The sequence below is a fragment of the Vombatus ursinus genome, unplaced genomic scaffold (assembly GCF_900497805.2).
Source record: "Vombatus ursinus unplaced genomic scaffold, bare-nosed wombat genome assembly UNPS02014845.1, whole genome shotgun sequence".
Lineage (NCBI taxonomy): Eukaryota > Metazoa > Chordata > Mammalia > Diprotodontia > Vombatidae > Vombatus > Vombatus ursinus.
In genome coordinates, this window is record NW_020954623.1 from 2187765 (window position 1) to 2208460 (window position 20696).

The 20696-nt window shown below is 49.2% G+C and overlaps 1 protein-coding gene across 10 annotated transcripts in view; it reads right to left on the reverse strand.

Annotated features, from left to right (window-relative positions):
* EBF3 (EBF transcription factor 3) overlaps positions 1-19723 on the reverse strand; it is a 148076-nt gene extending 128353 nt beyond the window's left edge. For 9 of the 10 annotated variants that reach the window (XM_027840483.1, XM_027840479.1, XM_027840477.1 and 6 more), the window contains exons 1-6: positions 19465-19723; positions 18847-19003; positions 18161-18224; positions 17363-17418; positions 12532-12605; positions 10586-10654 (exon numbers count right to left, since the gene is read on the reverse strand). In XM_027840483.1, the coding sequence (XP_027696284.1) occupies positions 10586-10654; positions 12532-12605; positions 17363-17418; positions 18161-18224; positions 18847-19003; positions 19465-19598 (554 nt within the window). In that variant the 5' untranslated portion in view covers positions 19599-19723. Of the gene's footprint in view, positions 1-10585; positions 10655-12531; positions 12606-17362; positions 17419-18156; positions 18225-18846; positions 19004-19464 lie in introns of those variants that run through there. The other variant, XM_027840485.1, reaches the window with a different exon arrangement.
* Between the last annotated feature and the right edge of the window lie 973 nt (positions 19724-20696).

Sequence of the window (20696 nt, forward strand, 5' to 3'; positions counted from 1 at the left end):
TCCGGCTAATAAATGGGGACAAATGGGTTTTGGACTGGAGTGGGGTTCTGGATGCTGTAATTGCTCAGAATGATTATAATGAGGTCTTGGGAAGCATGGGCAGTGGTTCCCTTGTAATGACAAATAGCCATGAGCCAATAAATATGGTCGAGACCACAAGGAGAGGGGGCTGCCACAGAACCGTTTCTCCAGAGGGGGGAAAAGAGGCCTGCTCTCTTCTAACACATTCCCAAACCCATAGGTGTCCAGAGAGCCCAGCAACATTCTGCAGCTCTGGCGGATGTCCCCCTATTTGGACAAGTTGGGTTTTCCTTTACGAGGTTTCCACGGACTTTTTTTTTTTCATATTTTAAGCCTTGCTCGGCAGAAGACACTATCCATGGCAATGAAATGAGGACCCACATATCTGGGGCAGTGGCCCCCCAAAAGGGTTTATTGTGAACCCCACCAAGAGTAGTCAATGGACAGGCAGAGAACATGGTCATTTATTAACTTGCATAACTCATTTATTTGTTCTGAGTAAGGATCTTTGGGGGAAAGTGTTGTTATATTTAGAAGCTGCCTGTCAAATTTAATAAATGAGACTTATTGGCCCCCTTTTTTTCCCTGGAAGCATTTTCCCAAATCCATCCCACCTTTCCCCTGGGCCATTTTCTAGCCAAGGACCAATGCACAGACTGTCCATCTTGGAGGTAACTGATGGCTTCTGTCCACTGTCCAGATCAGTGCCCAATGACCTCAAATTGTTGGGACTAGCCCCATGTCCAATCCAATCCTCTACTTGTTTCCTAACCCAATCTTTCTTGTGTCAAAGGACAAATTGCTTCATTCAGAAAATGGAAATAGATGGTGAGCGCTCACTTTGGCAGCATTTCCAATAACCAAATATCAAGAAAGGAATGACATAGGCGAGCCCACTCAGGGACCACAGCATCCAAGCATATTGATCTGATTTACAAACCTTTCCTAATGCGGAACAAATGCTGTGGGTGTGAATTCATACTTAACCATAAAAACGCTTGCATTACTCTGTCTCTTATTAAATCCCACATATAACTCTCAGCAGGTTTTATGTTGTGTTTTACTGTCAGCGATGGGGAAAGCTGGCCTAACATTTTGTTTGGCAATTAGGACAATTTGTAGTTTAATTTATTAAACTAAAAAAGCCAACAACTCCCCAGAACGTGGAATTCATTTCATTTCCATACCCCGGTGCTCACCTCTGCTTTTCTAACAATTTAATCATCCTCTTTGGTGACCTGGGTAAAGTTAAATATTCCAAAATGCTAAACTTTCTAAGAGAATCGAGACTCAGGAAGTCACAGGCAACCATTTAAAGAAGTATCGAACAGAAAACTGGACCATTCCCAGCTCTTTGTAAAGGAGTTGCCTCGATTTAAAAAAAAAAAAAAATCTACTGAGGTCCATAAACACCGAACTGCCTCAAGAACCCCACCCCTTACAAACAAACAAACAAAACCAAAACCCAAAACAAAACAAAAAGATCAACACTACAACATAAGAGTCAACCAGTGGTGAAAAGGGTGAGAGTTTGCTATGGACGCCAAAGACCTTTTGAGAAGTGGAACATAGGATGGTAGTGTTTCTAAAGAAGGAAATCCATAATGGGCCATCTGAACTCTTTGCAGGAGAGCAGAGGGCAACAATGAAGGGTGGGGCTCGATAGCCGGTTCCTGACCCATGCCCTGAACTTCAGACACCGCTGGATTTTGAACAGGACCGGCGATTAAAGATCATGGAGGCCAACCTCTTTCTTCTTACAGAGGGGGAAACTGAAACTCAGACATGACATGACTTGCCCAAGCTCACTGTCACAGGGGGAATGACACTGAGCCGGGGTAGGTCCCCAGATGCAGGCCACTTTCCCCCTCTCCAAGCTGCCTGTTCAACTGGTTCAGGGCATTTATTTGGGGAGTTCGCCTGGTCTTCCCCCCTCATGAGTGTTGGCCCGGTGGAGTTTGGAGAATGGTTCCAAGTCAACCACCATTTTAATTGATCACTGGAATTCATCCAAGTAGATCACTTGAACCAGAGTCAATCTGTACAGATTTGCAGAGGAAACACTCAGCAATTTAGGCTTGGTAAAGGGCATTCCTGACAACCCGCACAATACCAAGACCAATTCAATTTGACTGGTTGTTACACAAAATCAAGGCATCCCCATCTTTCCATTGTGCATTAATAACCCTGCCCCAACACTCAGGGGCTGGTTATCAGAGCTGGATTTGGGAGCAGCAAGGGGATGCCAAGCAGAGTCTCGGGGCAGTCCCCAGCCCCACAGGCCTAGCTGAAGTGAGTCCTCGGCACCCCCAGTACCTGACCTGTGACCTCTGGGAAGAAGGACCGGGCGTTCCTTGCTTGGCTTCTATAGAATTCACCTATGTTCTCTGACTACATGTGAGTCACCGCGGCATGCACCCAAGCCACGATCAGGTCTCAACATTCATTTTTCAGTAATTCCACTAACATCCAGATGTACTGACACTCTATGTCTCCTTCTCCTTATGATTGTTTTGGGGGGATGGCATGGAAAGTTTCCCAAAGAAGCTCCTGGAGCTTTGTATATCGCCATTGTCTGAAGTGTGACTTTTGAAATTCAACCTTGCATGCCAGAGGTGGGTACCCCCCCATTTCGATTCTTCATCGCAAGGTCACATATTTTTAACGGGTTAAACAGTGCCAAAGTTTATTGTCGTTGTTGTTCATAGTTTCTTTGCACACAACCCCCTGCCATTGGTTTTATCTGTATGAGGAAAAAAAGGAATAAAGGAAATAATATAAGCTGAGGGAAAATGGAGTTGGGGGAGAAAGAAAAGGAGGGAAGAGATAGAGAGACACAGACAGACAGAGAGGCCAGGAGGGGGAGGGGAGGCAAGGGAAGGGAGAAAAAAGGAGGAGGGGCGGCTAAGCTCGCTGACTGTCTCAGCAAATGAACTGTTCTTTCTCACCAGATGTGTAAGCGTGTTTCGCCTTTCACTAGAGACAAGCCGGAGCCGACTCCTTCCGTTCGCTGGGCCTAGGCTCCATGTCTTACAACAACACAAACGTAAACCCCTTCCTTTCCACACATGTTAAACTCATTTCCTAGTGAATTATTGGGAAAGGACACCACTCTCCTGACCACCGTTTTCTGAGGATGCCCGCTGCTTTTCCCAGACCCTCCCGGCACCAGGCACAGGCTCCCTTCTGGGCATTTCTGAGCTGAGAAACTTTGGATGAGGTGAACCACTGCATTTCTGCATCCTCACGGGCAAGGGGCAATGGGATTGTCTAAACGACTCAAATCAAGTTTTTCTCCTTTTTATCCTTTATCACAAATTCTTAAGGCCAAGGAAGGGGAGATTTTAAATTAACTAATGTCACTGGAACATGATGGCACTGTTCAGGACTAGCTCAGCCTAAAAACGACATACATTCACCATTTTCTCTAGCTTCTAAAATTTAGTGAACATTGCTCACCCCCACATCGTAAGGAAGTAATGAAAGGGACCTCCCTCTCCTTCTCCAAAGGCCTTGAGCCCAAAAATGTCTGCACTGGGTTTTTGGGGGGTGTTTGGATGAATCACACTCATGTTTTCAGTTTCAAAACATGACTCATGGCAGCCTCATGGCTTAGCCTATCGAGTCTGGACCCCAACTTTTCTGGAGAGATTTGCAGGAAGATAAACAAACAAGCTCCACTCCCTGCATTTCGGGCCACCGCACTCAAGTGAATGGTTCTCATTTCTTAGAGTGGAAGCCCTGGCCTTGCCAAGTCCAGGTTAAGCAAGCTCCTAGAGTTTTTCCCTTCCTGGAGGCCTGCTTGTCAATCACTTCCTGGCATCTGCAAGGACAGTTTCCATTCCTGGAACCTGGGGTTTCCTTCTCCTCCAACATGTCTCCCATGGCCCCTAGGAGCCTGAATCCTGCTCCGTCCTCCCCCAGCTCCAGAAAGTCACGTTCCCTTCCCCCTCAACTCCCCTGGGCCCCGGGGCTCCTGGCTGAAAGGGTTTCCTTAGCCGGTTTCTCCCTCTTTGCTCCTTGCCCTGATGGGCAAGCCCCTCCCCCTCCCCCCTAATTATCTTCTGCTGCTCAGATAGTCATTATTGGCTTCCTGGAAGCATGTGGACGGAGCAGAACTCCCAGTTTGGAAGGTTTTTCCATACGCTAATCCAATTCATCAAAGGCACCCTAACGAAATTATGGGCCTTGGCAGTATCTTTGCTTTTCACCTGATAAGGCTATAGCAGAAGCCCAGGATGGTTTGTATCAAAATCCCTCTCGGACGATGGCTCCTGACAGCCTCCCTGGAATCCCCTCCCCCCCAGCTTCCTTCCCTCCCCACAGGCCTGCTGTGTATTATGCCTTTGTACAATGGCACCAAAGACAGCACTCCCTTCATGGGAACGGCGAGAAGACTGCTGAGAAACACACAGCAGCCTGGCAGAAACGTTCCCTGGCCTGGGACTGGCTTCAGAGCTGCCGATTCCCAGGAGCCCTGTGCTCCTCTGAGGCCCCCCCTCACCCTAGCACACACACACTCACACACTCACATATACACATTCACATACACTCACATACACACTCACATATACACACTCACACACACTCATACATACTCATGCACACTCACACACTCACATACACACACACACACACACACACACTCACACACACACACCCCCCTCTTCTGGCAGACTCCTGATCAGGGCCCATCCAAAGTCCCACAGGGGCCTGAGCATTGAACCTAATGATGTCTGCCTACCTCAGCCCCTCTCCCCACTATCCCCAAACCAAAATGCTTAGGCCACATAATTAAGCCTGAGCCCTGTTGAGGTTGCTGCTTTTGCTGCCAAGGTGAGGATTCAGAGATGACATGCAGATCTCACCTGAGGGGAGGGGGTGGAGGAGGGGGGCAGGGCTTCGGTTGAAAAAACAAAAAGGAAAATAAATGCACCAAGTTAGGATTCTTTCCTCTTTCTACCTTTGTAACTGAAAGAGTGGTACCATTTCCAGTAGACCCGAAGCTCTAACCCTTGGTCCATATTTGGAAACTTATCACTTTCCATACTCTGGTGGGTCCAGCAAGTGGTCCATTTTCTGGCCCCTGTGGCCCCCATGGGTGGCTTGTCTGTCAATAAAACAAATTCCTCTCCAGGGGTGCACTTGAGAGTCAGGCAGGATTTATTTACCCTGGCCAAAAAGAGATCCCTTGCAGCCCTGTCCATTCTGTGCAAAGGCAGGAGACACTGGAATACAGGGTTCCATTTCTGGGCTGCCCTCCCTGAGCACAGAAGTCACAATTTATTAAAACCTACTTTGAACTGCCTAGCACTTGCTGACGACTAATCAAAGCAGAGGCAGCAGCTGAGAGATGCAGGGGCCCATTCGGCAAGAATTATGTACACATCTTTAAGAAAACTGAGAAGCAAAAATTAACACTAAACGGCACTGTTTTCCCTGCATTATGCAGATGAAATGACAAGCTGTCACCGAAGAAGTTAATAAACAGTCTCCGTTTTGCAGGTTATCCAAATGCTACTGAATGGAAAACCTTGGATCCTAAATGATGTGTAATTAAAATTATTTTAAAAATCCTCCTTGACAGGCCCGGGCTTAGCCAAAATGTAAATGGCATTAAAGAAGACAATGAATTTAATTTTATTTAATGTCCCTTTTTGCAGATCCTCATTTACATAGCGTTTTTAACAAAAGCGCTGACCTTATAAACGCTGGCATTTGTACAGTGTCTGCGGGGCTGGGTTTAATCACGCTCCCGCAAAGCCATAAGGGAAAAGGCTTGGAGTTCTCTGGTTGGCCATGGAGTTGGAATAAAAACATTGGGACTGGTCAAATGTTTATCCTTCTTGCTTCTGAAAACAACCTGACAAGGAGATGTAAAGGTCTAGGGAATAGCCCAGCGCTGTTTGTAAGGCTCGGTAATAATCATACATAATCGTTTGGAAATATAGCTAATAAAAAATATAATGAGTGTTCAGCAAAATCGGCATTAGGCCCAAATTACACGATATTAATACTTGAACAGGTGCAGGAAGGCGCTTTAAATGAGGTAAATGAATAAAATGTCCCAGAGCGCAACTGAGAACGCTGACAAAAAGTCAATGACATGAATAATTCAGCGGCCAGGCCTGCCAGCAAAGGGCAGCTCTCTTTGACCTTTGTGACAGGAAGTGAAAGGCAACCCTGTGGACTCCCAAGAACTCCAATCAGTCTGGGCTCCCTGCCCCCCCCCACCTTTTGGAGGTGCCCACCAAAGAGCGGTGACAGTCCGAGGGCCCCGCTCCGGCCTGGGTCCCCCACTGGTCTGCCCAACTGCCCCCCAGACAACATGGCCTCAAACACAAGGCGGGTTAAGTAAACACTCCTTTCCTACAAGCCGATGTCAATTGTGGATAAAATCTGAGGTCAGCTGAAAAGTATTTTGAGAGCCCACGGGGTTGAAATTTTGTAACAGCTGTTAAATATGACCAAACTTTTCTTCCCCCACCATCCCCCCCTCCCACTCCCAACTCCGACTCTTCCAAACTCTGTATGAAAGAAAATGGGATAAACAGATGTCTGGCTTCCATGCAGGAAAGTAGGACACACTTGGAATGATAAGTCTCCTAAACTCTATAGAATAATGCCAGATTTATTGGGGAGGGGGCATTTACTACCCACAGAGATGCCAACTAGCAGTATTGCCTGTGATAGGACCATCTGGAAAAGCACTGCCGAGCATGCCATCAGGAATACACGGCTGTGGCAAGCCCATTCCGTGTGCTGTGCGCACAGGCTGAGGCTTGGAGCTCTCTGCCCGCCCGCCTGCCTGCCTGCCTGCCTGCCTGCCTGCCATGGCTCCCAAGCCAGGGACTGAGTTGCCGCTGAATGTTTTGATAGTAATGTAATCTAGCCTTGTCGGCTTCTTCCACAATCATTCTTTTCAGTCTTCAACAGTTGGACCCCAAGCCTTCCCAGCACAGCAGCCAGACAAGGGAGAAGGAAGTCAAGAGGATGGACCTTCCCCAGAATTTGCCTTGGTTCTAGGAAAAAACTAGCTGGGGACGGCCCAGCAAGAGGACCTGTGCCCCCAGTGTGGTCCTCCGGCCTTCGAAGCATCATCTTGTAATCACTTGCAGCCCTTGGAATGTACGGGCGAAACAGGAGAGATTTATCTAGTCATCCTTGGGCTGCGGAGACAATGGGTGGGTGTCCCTAATGAAGACCATCTGCTTTGGTGTTTTCCCAGAAAACATGATTTTGCTATGAAAATGACCCTCCCATCCTCTGCACCAAGACCACAAAGAGGAGAGTGAAAGGCCTTCCTGAACTTCTCTCTGGGTCAATCAAAATGACCAGAGAATCTCATTCAGGGCCATCCTTTCTTAACCACACTTTCTTACTATACAATTTTCTGTTTCATTTCTTTGTGTTTTTTTTCCCACACTGGTTATAATGTCATTTAAAATATGCTGGAGTAGAATGATATTTAAGGCATGATTAGAAGTTATATTTCTAGCGTTGTTTAATGAGAAAAAATAATTTTAGCCAATGGAACATTTATAATAAATTAAAAGGATTTTCTAATGGGGTGCATTTTAACTTTTTCTCCCCCCCCCTTTTTGGGGTGTGTGTGTGGGGGTAGTATTGTAGATTATCTGAAGGGCCTTCCATCTGAATGGAATGCTTCCAAAAGATAACTAAACTAAATTATGTAATGAATTGATGAGAGGCATTTACAATTTATAGAATGTGATTACCCTAGAAAGAGACTGGATCTTTCTTTTCTGTTCTCCGAAGCCCAAAACAAAATAAAACCAAACTACCTCTGACTTACAGGAGGAATATTAACGTGAGCTCCAGCAAAAATGGGCCCATTGATCTCAATTCAAGTTTAAATTATTGGTTCATATCCTCGGGACAGATCTGCTTTATCTGGTCAAAACCTCCTAGATGGATCTAAAGACCCGTAGGACTGACTGGGTGGCACATCTCTCCTAAGCCAAATAACCCAGAGATGCCTTAGCTGATGCAGGCCTGTGAATGGGAGCCTCCAATCGGATGGGCTGTCCTATTCTATGATGCTCAAGAATGAACATAGCTCAGGCTTGCACCAGGAGCAATGGATTGTAGGCGGGACCAGGAACTCTAAAAACCACCATCAGCCAGAACTCAAAATATTGCATTTACAGAAGTCCCTCACTAAGGAGAGAGCTGCCTTCCAAAAAAGTCTCATTTTCTTTCCCTGATTTTTACCCCCATTTGCCCTAATGAACACTAAATTCTTCAACTTTTCAAAAATGTACCTCGAACTGGAGATTGTAGCAATGCCGAAAAATCACTTCTTGGGGATTTACAACACACAGCCAAATGTTAATAGTATTTGGTCGCTATAAATGACAGCTCTCTTCAGAATGCTAAATATGCAAGTTCCAGTTTTCATTCCATAAAAACTATCCCTACCTTAAAATTCCTAATGCAGGAGGTGATTAAAATTCCTATAAAATTGTCATATCTTTAAATTTAGAAGCAGAGCAGATTTTTCATCAATAATTAAGCTCTCTAAAGCATTTATGCCAGGCGTAAATGGAGTTTCAATCTTCCTTATTCAAATAAACATGGTAAACCCATTAACCAAATGTTTTTTTTTTATTTCCCCCCTCTTCTAGTGCTTCTAGAATATCAAATGATAACACAGTTCTCTTAGCTTATGGGAGTACAGGACATTGAGCCTATATATTTTAATTAATTCATTCTGATTGCAAATAAAAAGAATTCCATTCATTCACTGAAAAACAGCTGGGGAGGATGGGTCTTTTCCACTATTAGCTAAAAAAATTGTCTTGTGTCATAAAAAAATATCATAAATAAAGTGATAAAATGCATTAATATCAAACGCCAGTGCACATCGACGGTGTTCCTCAAATCCAAACTGACTTCTGATGCAACCCTGTAACCTGAAAAAAGGCTTGAATCATCTTCTCAACTCAATATTTTGTGGTATGCAAAAATTCCCCATTTTCAAAGCAAATAAACTTCTAAGTTTCTATATGTCATATACATTTGAAACGTCTTGAAAGATGAAATACATCCATGAATCTATATTAAAAACATTGGGTGCCTGTCCTCAAAGCATCATCTATTCAAAGGAGATTCCAATACTGCTAAACACTTTTAGCCAATAAAAAAAAAAAAAAGGAAAAGGAAAAAGAACAAGAAAGAAAAGAAACCCAATCGCAAGGCAGCAATGACTGGCTTTATGACTTCCAGAGCTAAAACACTAAAGACAAATATAATTATATTGATTCTCGTCGTTGGAGTTCTATAAAGTGCTGAACTTGTTCTCCATTTCCTGACACAATCTCAGAGTGATGGCAACAACTGGTCAGCCTTATTTGATTACTAATAAGAGAGATGTCCCTTCTGTCAGATACCGAACATTCTCCGTTAAGCAAACAGCTATTTCAGCTAGTTAAACATTAGCATTGCTCTCCACTGGTGGGGCATATTTCTTTAGGCTTAACTCATGGACTTTTCTGGGTTTAATTTTTCAGGCACTGGACAGCAAAGTTCATGATCAAAAGATAACTTTGTAATGAAAGCTGCTGAAATCCAACCCTTCTTCCAAACAGACTAAACCTCCCTTTCACCAAACCGGTGTCCTATGTACACCTCCCACGGGCTAGAGGAGGACAGTACCAATTTCCAAAGCTCCAACCGAGGCCCTACTAGCCTGGAAGCTGCCACCATCTTGTCAAGCACTCGGCCTGCTACCCAGGCCACTGTCGTGAACACCACCACTGCCTGCAAGCTCTTTCTGTGATCCCAAATACACAACAGCCACTGTCTGCACATAACCAGCACCTGAAAAAATGCAACTTTGTCACTGGAATCCAGAAAACAGCAGACTGGGGAATGAGAAGCACAAAGAATAGCCTAAGGTAACTGAGTTTTCCAAACTGATGTGAGAAATCAATCACTAGCAAGTGCTTTTCGTTTCACTTATAACGACTTTGGTTTGTTAGTTACATATTTGCTATTTGACATCAAATGACATCCTCAATTGAAGAAAAATTAGGATATATTTCGAAACTAATTGATAGTAGAATAAATCCATGTTAAGGCTAAGTCACAATGACGGCGCTCCTGCCCAGGTCTCCACTCAGGACAATGCACATGACAAAAATAATGCAAAAATGAAATACTTGTTAACAAATTAGCAAAAAGCATTTTATGACATATCTCTGGGTTTAAAGCCAGGAACTCTCTAGGCATAAAGTGCTGCTCACAGTGAGAGCAGTGGCAGATGAAACTGCTTCCCTTGACAACTCGCTAGCAATTACCGAATCCCCACAGAGTGAACCACCAGGTTTCCAAGTCAACCCACCTGTGCATGATAACACAAGAAGACAACAAATGGTGCAGTGCACAGAATGAACTCAATAGCAGGCTGAAAACCACGGAGGATCTGGAGACCAAGGCGAGCAAAGTTTTTCTGTCTCTCTGCCTGTTTGTTTATTTGTTTGTTTTTTCCAAAAGCAAAGCAGAGAGAGGCATCACAAGAGAAAAGAGAAACCGTTCTTACCTGTCAATGATTACAGGGTCTGAAGGGGTCTCATTTCGATTGCCACAACTTTTCTTGTCACAGCATCGGCTGTTGATCAATTAAAAAGAATTGTCTTAATATATGACCAGTTCTTCCTGGCTTAGGGGAGCATTTGGAGCAATACTTCACAGTACAGTGGTAGGAGTTAACCAAATAGGCATTTTATATTTGTTTATATACATATACATATATATATATGTGTATATATATATATATATATATATTTCCCCAAAAATAAATTTCACAAGTGCAACTGTTTGGCATCAATACTAGCAACTCAACTTTTTTTTTTCCTGAAGGTGCAAAGCTGAGCACAGTTACCCCGAATAGGCTGAGGGAGCTACTCAGAAACAACTACATAAATTGGGATGCTAAAATATGGAAACCATGTTGTGGTGTTTGTCTTTGCAGTGAACTGAGAAGAAGGAAAGGCAGGAGGCTTGGGAATAACTTTTCACAGCCTTAGCTTTTGTTTACCTCTAATTGTCAAGCTGTTATTTCTGGGAAAGATGCAAGATGCCACCTTCAACCAATATTTCTTTTGGGCATTTATTAATTATAACCACAAAAGCATGCATCAGGCTCTCGCAAACTTCCATTGTTCCTTCTTTAAGCCTACCTTAACTCCATTCTTGGAACTTTAATTAAAGCAGAAATGAAACAAAAATGTTATGCTACTTGCATTTTAAAAAAGCATACTTGTATAATGGTTACATGTCTAAATTAGCTAAATTAACACCATATGGTAGGCAAAGTATATAAAGCCTTTTAAACCTGACAGCTAAAGTGATTAAAGAAAGTCTACAGTCTTCCACTTACAGCTTAAATCACATCTGTGCACTCTGTATGTTAATTGCAGAACATGCAGAAGTGGATAATAAAGAAATTCCACTTTATTGGTTGTAATTTATATTTATTACCTGATATGAGAAAAAGTCAGCTTTTGTATATTAGTGCTGTAACAATACGTCTGCTCAGAAATGGCACCGAGGCAGTGCACGCCATAGCAAGGAAGAGGATGCCCCTTAGAGTCTACAGCCTGTTACTGGAGCCTGCAAGCAGGCAAAGCCTCCCTGATTATTCCTTGCAACTATATTTCACATGCCACACATACAAAGTCAATGATGCATTTTTATTTGCCATGTAGGGGTGAAACTCTTGCGGTAGTTAGGAAAAAAACAGGTGGGAAATTGCTCTTCTGACACAGATCTCGAGCAACGTGCGTGCTCTCTAACAACAATGCGAACAATGCATCGCTGCTCCAGGGAAGAGGTTAACTGAGAGGAGCACAATCCCATTCGCACATACAGGAGCCCTGTAATAAGGACAAAAGAGTTTCCTTTTTGTCAATAACAGACAAGCGCCCATCACCTCGGGCCTGCCTGGCTGGGGCTGCGAGGGAGGGAGGGAGGCAGTGATGGAGGGGAGGAAGGGAATGGGGGAAGGAGAGTGGGGGAAAGGTAGGGACCGCGGCCTCCTCTGGCAGCAGCCACCCTCACCCCCCAATCCCCTCTTGGCCTGCCTCCTCCAGGGCCGGTTTCCATTTTGGACTATGCTTGCCGCAGGAGCACGGCCAATTCGGGCGGCCTCAAGAGTCAGCGTCCCTAGCCGAAATGCTCAGAGGGTCTCTACTCATCCTGCTGTTCAGGCCAGTGGTTCGCTCAAAGCCCAGGGAAGGCAGAGAATCAGAGAAAAGAATGCAGGGCGCTCATATGACCCCAGGCCCCGGAGTTGCCCCGAAACTGTGGGGCCCAAGCCCCGGCCCTAGGGGGCCAGCGCAGAGAGCGCAAACTCGCGGAGCTGGGCTCCTCCAGGGACGGTTGTTGGAGCAGGGCGCGACCCGTCCAGGGGCAGTGAAAGCCCGACGCTGACCTCGGTGTGACCACCACGGGGGCTTCCCGCTCCTGTCCCAGCTGCTCGCTCACCTGCACATGATCTCGTGAGTCAGGAGCACGCGACACATCTCGGGGTTCTTGTCTTGCCCCTCATACACGATGGCCTGCGCGAGACAAGGAGAGAGAGGGGCTGTTAGGACGCAGGGATCCAGGCCTGGTGGCACAGCCAGAGCACACCATGGGACGCAGAAGGGAAAAGCTGGGTCAGATCAGGGCTAAACTGCCCGCCCCGTCGGGGTCCCGGTCCCCGGAGCTGGGCTTTTCTCTGCGCGTTTCCAACATGCATTTGCTGCAAGAGGAGGAGGAAGGAAGAGAAGGGAGAAAGGAGGGAGAAAGAAGGCAGAAGAAGGCGGAGGCCTCCTCCCTTCTCTGGCAGGTGCACGTGGCACGTGGAGAGCATTAAAATTTTAAGTAAGAAAACGCAATGTTTAATTCTCTATTTCACACTTTAGTTACCTGTCAAGGGCCAATTTGTCAACACCACGGTTTGGTCCCTCTCTCATTCTCCCTTCTCTCCCCTTCTCTTTCCCTCTTTGCCACGGAAAGGAAGAAGAGTCCTAGAGTCAGCCCGAGCTGGCAGAAGGCCGGAGCTGGGGGAAGGCCAGGTTCCCTTCAGTCCTTTGCTCAGCCAGCGCCCCCCAACTCCAGAAGAATGACAGTACCCGAAATTTCCTTGTTGGTATTGAAAATTCAGATCTCCTAATTGGAGGCGTTTTACCTCTCCTTGGTCTCCCGGGCTGGAAATTTGAGCCGAGTAACCAACAGTCGCCTCGTTCCCACCGGCATCAGAGAGAAAGTTTACTCCAAAAAAATGTTTGCAAATCAACTTGTTCAGGCTGCAGTTCCTCGCTTCCTTGCCAGCCCTGGCCCCGCCCGCCCTCTGCATGCTTGCATGCGTGCCTGGTCGTTGCAGCCTCTGCAGCCCGCAGCCTTTCCCTGCGGGGACCCACTTGGATAGGGCCCCCTTCCACTTGGGTGGAACGGCGTGGCCATTGTCTAAGCTGCTTTTCAATTTACATTTTGTAAGAGCTCAGGCAGAAATGCTGCTACTACCGCACCTCCGAGAAAGAGGGGAAAATACTTAAGATAGGAAAACAATTTTGTGGTAACATGTTATTCCAATTAGAGGCATTAGTAGTATACTTTATACACCCCCTGGGGTTTGGATTAACTAACAGCACCAAAGGAAACATTAGTGCCGTCACCTTGGAGCTGCTCAGGCCTGGCCCGGGCGGGGCAGGTTTTCGGTTTGGGTTTTGTTGTAGTAGTAGTGTTCTGCTTTGCTTTGGTTTAAGAGCACTGCTGAGAAATCCCCGTTCGCAGGGCTCAGCCTCTCCCAAGTTCGAATTGCGACTCTGAACCTTTGCTCACACCAGCTGAAATTATCCAGAGGTGGGAATCTCTCCTGGCCGCAGCACACATTTCCTCCTCCCCCTCCCCCTGCCCAGCTTTGAGGCAATGCAGGCTTCCTGCCCCCGGGGTCTTCGTTGCTTGGGCAGCCATGGACTATCTATCCCTGCCTGTCTTCGCCAAAGCCGCCAGGCTGCCTGTAAAAGTGGCCAGCTACTGCCTTGCCATCGTCAGGCCTGGGCCAACCTTGCTGAGCCACTGCCACAGACAGACGAACAGACAGGCAGGCAGGCAGGCAGACGGGGTGCGGGGCGCCCCTACGGATCCCCAGAGCTGGTCGCACCCAAGTACTGGGGCCTGCTGGGCTCTAGTCGCACCAGCGGCGGCGCTCTCAGAGCGCACGGAGCAGGGCACCCAGGTAGAGGGTCTGGTGGGAGTACCTACCTCAGGAACTGTTTTCGAGAGGGAAGCCCACCCAGCCCACCACCCAAAGCCCTCAAACACCCCGAGGAACCCCAGAAGCTCGCGCCAGCAATGTGGTTATTATCGGATGATATTTGGGAACAAAGTGCTAATGGCCAATCTGGTGTTTATTTTGAAACTGCTAACAATGATTTTTCTTGGGTAAAAAGGCGGCAGTGTCTGGGCCCACGCTTGAGTAGCTTTTGAGCATGGACTCTAACAGATGGTGGGAAACTCGAGGTGCGCCTCGTCCCTCACTCGGTCGCCTGCCCAGACTGGGGGCGCGCTCTGCCTGACCGGCCTCCCCGGGTAGCCCCCCGCCCCTTGCCCCTCCGGATGCCCGATCCCTGCCTCCCTCCCTGCCAGTCTGCCTTGCCCGTGTTTCAGCCCCTCTGCTGCTTCTCCCCACCAGCCCTCCGCAGAGCCTCCGCGTCAGTCGATCTGTCCGTCTGTCTGCCTGCGCACCCCACTCCCTGCTTACCTTCTCCCCCGCCCCTCCTTCAAAGCCTGGATGTCCTCTGGAGAGCCCCAGCCTAGCCGCCGGGGCCCGTGACAGCCGCCTTCTTGGCCGCCCTGAAGCTGCCTGCCGGGCCGGGCTGGGAAGCTGCCCAGCCTGCCGGCCTGAGCCTTCCCCCCCACCCCTCATCGCTTCTCCTGCAGCTGCTGAGGCTGCAAGGCCGACAGCCGGCCGTCCTGCCTGCCCGCCTGCTGCTCTCGGCCCCGGCCCCGGCCCCCAGCACCTCCGCGCCCGCTGCAGCCTTTCTCTGCCCCCGTAGCGAACTTCTCAGAGGACAAACCAAGCCCAAACCACGGGCGCGGGGCAAAAGGAAGGGGCCAGAGGCTCAGAGGAAAAGGAAGGTTAAGAACTGAGAGAAGCTGGAAGGAGTGGGCGAGGGCAGAGGACTGGAGCTAGTCAGTTCCCTGCAGCAAATGCCCCAGGAAGGCGGAGAGGAGGAAGCCTGCCTGCCTGTCTGCCTGCCTGCCTGCCTGCCTGCCTGCCTGCCTGCCTGCCTGCCTGCCTGCCTGCCTGCCTGGCTGCCTGGCTGCCTGGCTGCCTGCTTCCCTTCGCTATCGGCCAAAGCCGCCACCCTGGAAACTAGCTGGAAATGACTTCGAACCTTTCCAGGCACTCTTGACGCTTGGGGTTCACTTTAGGGTGGACAAAAATAGGTGAGGAGACTTCAGAGTGTCTGGCCTGGGCCCCCAGGGAGCCCCTCGGGTCTGGGCTCTCGTCACCCCCAAGCAGCTTTGTACCCAAATATTAACTGGGGCGCCCCCGAAAGGCTCTGCGCCCCTCCCTAGCTGCCAGCAGGCAGGCGGCCTGATGCCTGACCGCTGCCAGCAGGCTCTAGGCGCCGCAGCATCCCTTCTGCCATTTGTTCCTCCCCTCTGATGAACCCCCGTATTTATATTTGATTTATTTTTTATTTTGTAGCACAAACAGAAATCCATGAACTGTCGGTTCAGCGCCATTGACTCTTTGATCAGTTACTGGGAGATTTTTCCCCCGTCAGTAAAGGGAGATTAAATGCCCTGATTTTCAGCGCTGTTTATCCAGCAAAGGTTAGGAAAGGGGGGGGGGGGGGGGCTCCGCTGGACGAACAATAAAAGTGTCCTTAACGAGGGAAGCTCGCCCGAGCTTCTTTCTGCAGCAGCCGGGAAACTTGGAGCTGCCAGACAGAAAGAAGGCTCTCAATGAGGAGGCAGAGATTTGTGAAAACATTTAGCTGATCTTTCTCTCCCCAGGAGAGCAGCCCACAGTGGCCTTGCCGGAGCACCCCGGACCGAGAGGGGGAGGGGGCCTCCGGACACCCCCAGAAAGCAAGACCCGCCTCTGCTCTTTGTCTGAGCCGGGCGCAGTGCCTGCCCTGACTGCCAGACTCTCCGGGAAGACCGGGCTGCCTTACTTAACCCTACAGGCATTCACTGCTGACCCGATAGGGTGCTAAGGGAAGGCTAAACTAGTTTTAAGAGAAATAAAGCCCGAAACCTAAGTGCAGGCAGAATGGATAGGATACACAAGTCTTCTCTATCTAGCTTAGAATTCTTCAAGTTAGCCTCCAAATTGAAGGTGCTTCTCTTCCTTCCAAGCAGGAATTCCAACTTGGAAGGGCGTTTTAAATGGAGGGGGAAGAAAGTCTGCGGCTACATATTGGGCTAAGCTTCTTAGAAACGTTAGCGGACAAAACTGAAAAAAATGTTTCTTTAAAAGAAAAAGAGGCAGCTGGATGGGGAGAGGGGAAGCCCTCCCTTCCCCCCCCCCACTTCCACAGAAGTGGAACATTCAGAAAAAACAAAAGCAACAACGCTTCCCTGGATTCAGTTCCAGGAGAGTTCTACAGATAACTCTAGTGAGCATCGGAAAAGTTGGCCAAGACAGGTTCAATAATTTAATAAGAACCTGCTCCTGATTCTGTTATTTACAAGCTATGACAAACGGAGGCTGGTCTCAGAGAAATGGACGACTGTGGGTGACCCCTGGAGCTGAGAGTTTGAATTATGGAGATGGGGGGCTGAGAGGTGAGTATGGACTAGAGGAGAACAAGATGACTTTTCACCTCAACACATTTAACTTTTAAATCCAAACAAACGTCTCCTGTTACTAGACCATCACATTGGAACAGGAGCAGAAAAAAAAAAAAAAAGGAGCTAATCAAGTCCAATTGGAAGGACTTTGGAAAAGAGTTGCCTTTGTTATGGAAAAAAAAAATCCAGGGAAAGGAATTCATTCTCTAAATGGAGAGAACATTAGGCACAAATGGGGAGGGGGCAGAGTAGCATTCTCCTGTCCAATATTAATTACTAAAATTCATTATGATAAAATTTGGCTCAAATAACAGACCCCTTAATAAATACATAGAGCTTTGCTCCAGGAACTCCAGAAACGATTCCCCCGCTCTCTACAAATATCCCAATTAATATGGTGTTCTAATTAGTCCGTCAAGGAAACGAAACGAAAAAAGCAAATAAAATGGGGCCCTTGACTAGGGAAGGAGGGGAAAAGACAAGCACAGTAGTTCAGACCGCTGTAAAACTGAAATTTTCTCACCTGTTTGGTCATCGAGTCTATTAGACGAACATACAAATCCTGTTCTGTTCTAACTCCTGCAAGAAAAAAAAAATGGAGAGAAAGAGAGAGAGAAAGGCTCATCAGAATGACGAGAAGGAAAGCCCTGGAAGGGTGTAATAGATAGATGAAGTTAGTCAATTTCCCGCTGCTCCCAAGCTGTTTCCAAATTTAGGACAATTTCAGTAACAGACCAGGATGGTTAAGCCTTACTCCTTAATTGGTGAAACCCTCAAACACTTTAACCCTGGCATTTTGGGAGTCTGGGGCACGCTCCCCTGCCAAGCAAGCTTTGGGGGGCAGATTGCTCTGCTCTGGAGGTCCCTCAATGTGAGCTTTGATTTTTGCAAAATAGACCAGCAAGAAGTTAAAAATCCCAAAGTCGTCTTCTCCCTGTTTCTGATATATCTCCTGAGTTTTCCCCCTCCTGGTGCACAGAAGTAAGTTATGCCTGGCTTTATGGAAGTACCCTCATCCCAATAATTAACATTAATTTGCAAAATTGAAAAAAGTCACTTAAAAGTGATGTTGTGCTGGGGCAGATATCGATCTCCCTTTTTACTTTCTACTTCAAGACCAACCGGTTAATCACGTGAAGTGCCATCGACTTATCGATCGCTTCTGTTTTGTTTTCCTTCTATGCCATGAGAAGATTTCGTGTTTACATCCATGTAATTTTCATCTCCAAATCTTTATACCCTTTCAAATCAGCCCGAGAAAGAGGGAGGACCAGCGAGGGGTGCAGGCGGGGCAGGGAAGTGGCAGCGGCTACTTACTCACCGTTACTGTATAACAATTGAAGTTTGTAATGAATGCCATTGTTGGTTTTCTCGTTGTTCGGCTCCTGGAAATAACGAGAAAGAAATGCTCTGAGAGGGCGGGCAGGCGGCTTCCTCCTGCTGCCTAGCCTGCCTTTCGTCTCCAGGACCGAAGTCCCCCAGCCTACCAAGGGCTCAATCTTTCCCTAGCTGAACCACTTTGGGAAACACTGGTGATGTCATTTTTCCTGGTACAAAACCTCAGCTTGCTTTTTGCTCTCTCGGGCTCAAGGAAGGAGGCGAAGGGGACCCTGCTAAGTTTCCAGACCTCTTTCCTTCCTTCCTTCCTTCCTTCCTTCCTTCCTTGCCTGCTTGCTTCCTTCCTTTTTTCTTCCTTCCTTTCCCTTCCTCCTTGCCTCCTGAGGACACGAAGCTCGACCCGGCCTGGCCCGGCTCGGCTCGGTTTGCAGAGGCCGAGCGCCTGTTCTGCTTCTCGGCAAGCAGGGAGACGCCACCCCGCCTGCCCGCCCGCCCGCCTGCCCGCCTGCCTGCTCGCCTGCCCGCCTACACGTGGTCCAGGCGCCTCTGGAGTACTTAGGGCTTCCCAGGGCTTGGCTCAGTGAAAATGATCCCTGATCAATTTCAGCCAGCTTGAACTGGGCTCCCACCCCCACCCCACCCCGGACCGGCGAACTGCAGCCAACTTACTTTCTCTTTCTCCACAAAGTCCACAAAAGCTGTCCTTTCGATCTCCACCGGCTGCCCCTGCCTGTCGTACAGAGCTAAGACGAAGTGGAAAAAATTGGATTTTCTCAGATTGGAAGGCGGCTGTTTCTCGAAATGTGCCCGAGCCAGCCCCACACCGCTGCGGGAGAAAACAAGACAACGTCTCGGTGAGAAGGGCTGGGAAGCAGGGACTGCCGAGGCACCGACGGGAGCGAGGGAGGGAAGGGGCCGCGAGAGGTGGACGAAGGGGCACTGCCGAGGCCGGGCTGGGGCGGGCGACTGCCCCAGCTGCGGCTCCTGGGAGTCGGAAAGCAGCCTCGCTCTCCTCTCGGCCTCGGCCTCGGCCTCGGCCTCCTCCTTAGCGGTGTGGCGGCTTGGGGTAGCAGGGGAGAGGCGCTGCGAGGTGGCCGGGCTGGAGGCGGGAGGGAAGCGAGCCGCAGCTCGGACAAACGGGCTTTCTGGGCGCCGGGAGCCGCGAAGGAGAGGGGAGGGAAGGGAAAGGAGCCGAGGCAAGGGGACCGCTAGGCAAGACGAGGCACGGGACGCGGGAGGAAGGGAAGGCACAGAGGGGGACCCCAGCCGGCCGCTGGGCACGCGTACCTCTGGGCGGCCGTGTTCGCATCCACCACCCCAGCCGTATGCATCCAAGAGCGCACCGGGTTCATGCCACTGCCCAGCGGCTCCTCCTTCATGGTCGTCCCGCCTCTGGGTATATTTTCCTGAATCCCAAACATGAACACAAACGGGGGCGGCGGCAGCTCCTGGCCAGAAGGGGTGAGACTCAGGGCAGGGCAGCTTCGGGGGACTCCGGGTGTCTCCCCCTCTCGGGCTAGTTCTCTCGCCTGCCCGCTGCGCTCTCGCTCCCGGGCGCCGGCAATGGAAGGGTGTCGGGGCCGCCTCGTTCCCTCCGTGCGATCGGCGGGAGAAGAGCCCGCTCCGAGCCTCGCTCCCTTCTTCAGTGTGTCCGGGGCCGGCCCCACATAGAAGCTGCCCGCTCCGCGCGCCTCTCGGGCAGCCTGTGCCCGCACCCCACAGCCGCCGGGCAACCTGGACGGCTGCTGCTGCTGCTACGGCGGTGGCTGTTATTTTTACGGCTGTTGAAGATTGTTTTAAAAAAGACGAAGAAGAAAAAGGAAGAAAGAAAAGAAAAGGGGCAAAAAGCGGTGGCGCCGGCGCCGGAAATGTGCGTCTTGCAAAAGAATAAATATTGTCGTGGTTGTTGTTGTTTGTGGGAGACCTCAGTGTGGTGTCATGCCCGTCCAGCGGCGTCCAAAAAGCTTCCGGACACTGCGGAATCGACCACTTCTGGCTCGGCTCGCCTGCTCCAGAAGACAAATAAACGAAAAAATGATTACCGCCGAGGTGCTCCTGGACACAGGAGAGGTGGCTGGAGGGGCCTTGAGCGTCTCGCAGAATGGATGGAAGCGCACAAAACTCAGCCCTCTCTCCCCTAGGAATGGAACCTTTCCCGGGAGCCAAAACTCTAGACCCACGGGAACAGCGCTGTCAGATCCTGACGTCGGCGGGGCGGGGACAGAGCCATATATGGGGAGCCCAGCGCTCCCAACCCAGCCCGCCTGCCCGCCTCCCAGCCTCCCTGCCTGCCTGCCTGCCTGCCTGCTTCCCTCCCTCCCACCCTCCTTTCCTCCCTCCCTCCCTCCCTCTTTCCCTCCCTCCCTCCCTCCCTGCCTGCCTCCCTTGCCCAAGAGCTCCTCAGATCTCTCACTCTTGCCTGCCTGCCTGCCTTCCTCCCTCCCTTCCTGTCTCCCTCCCTGCCTGCCTGCTGCTGCTGCTGCTGCTGCAACCCGAGAGGACGGGCTCCACTCCACTTT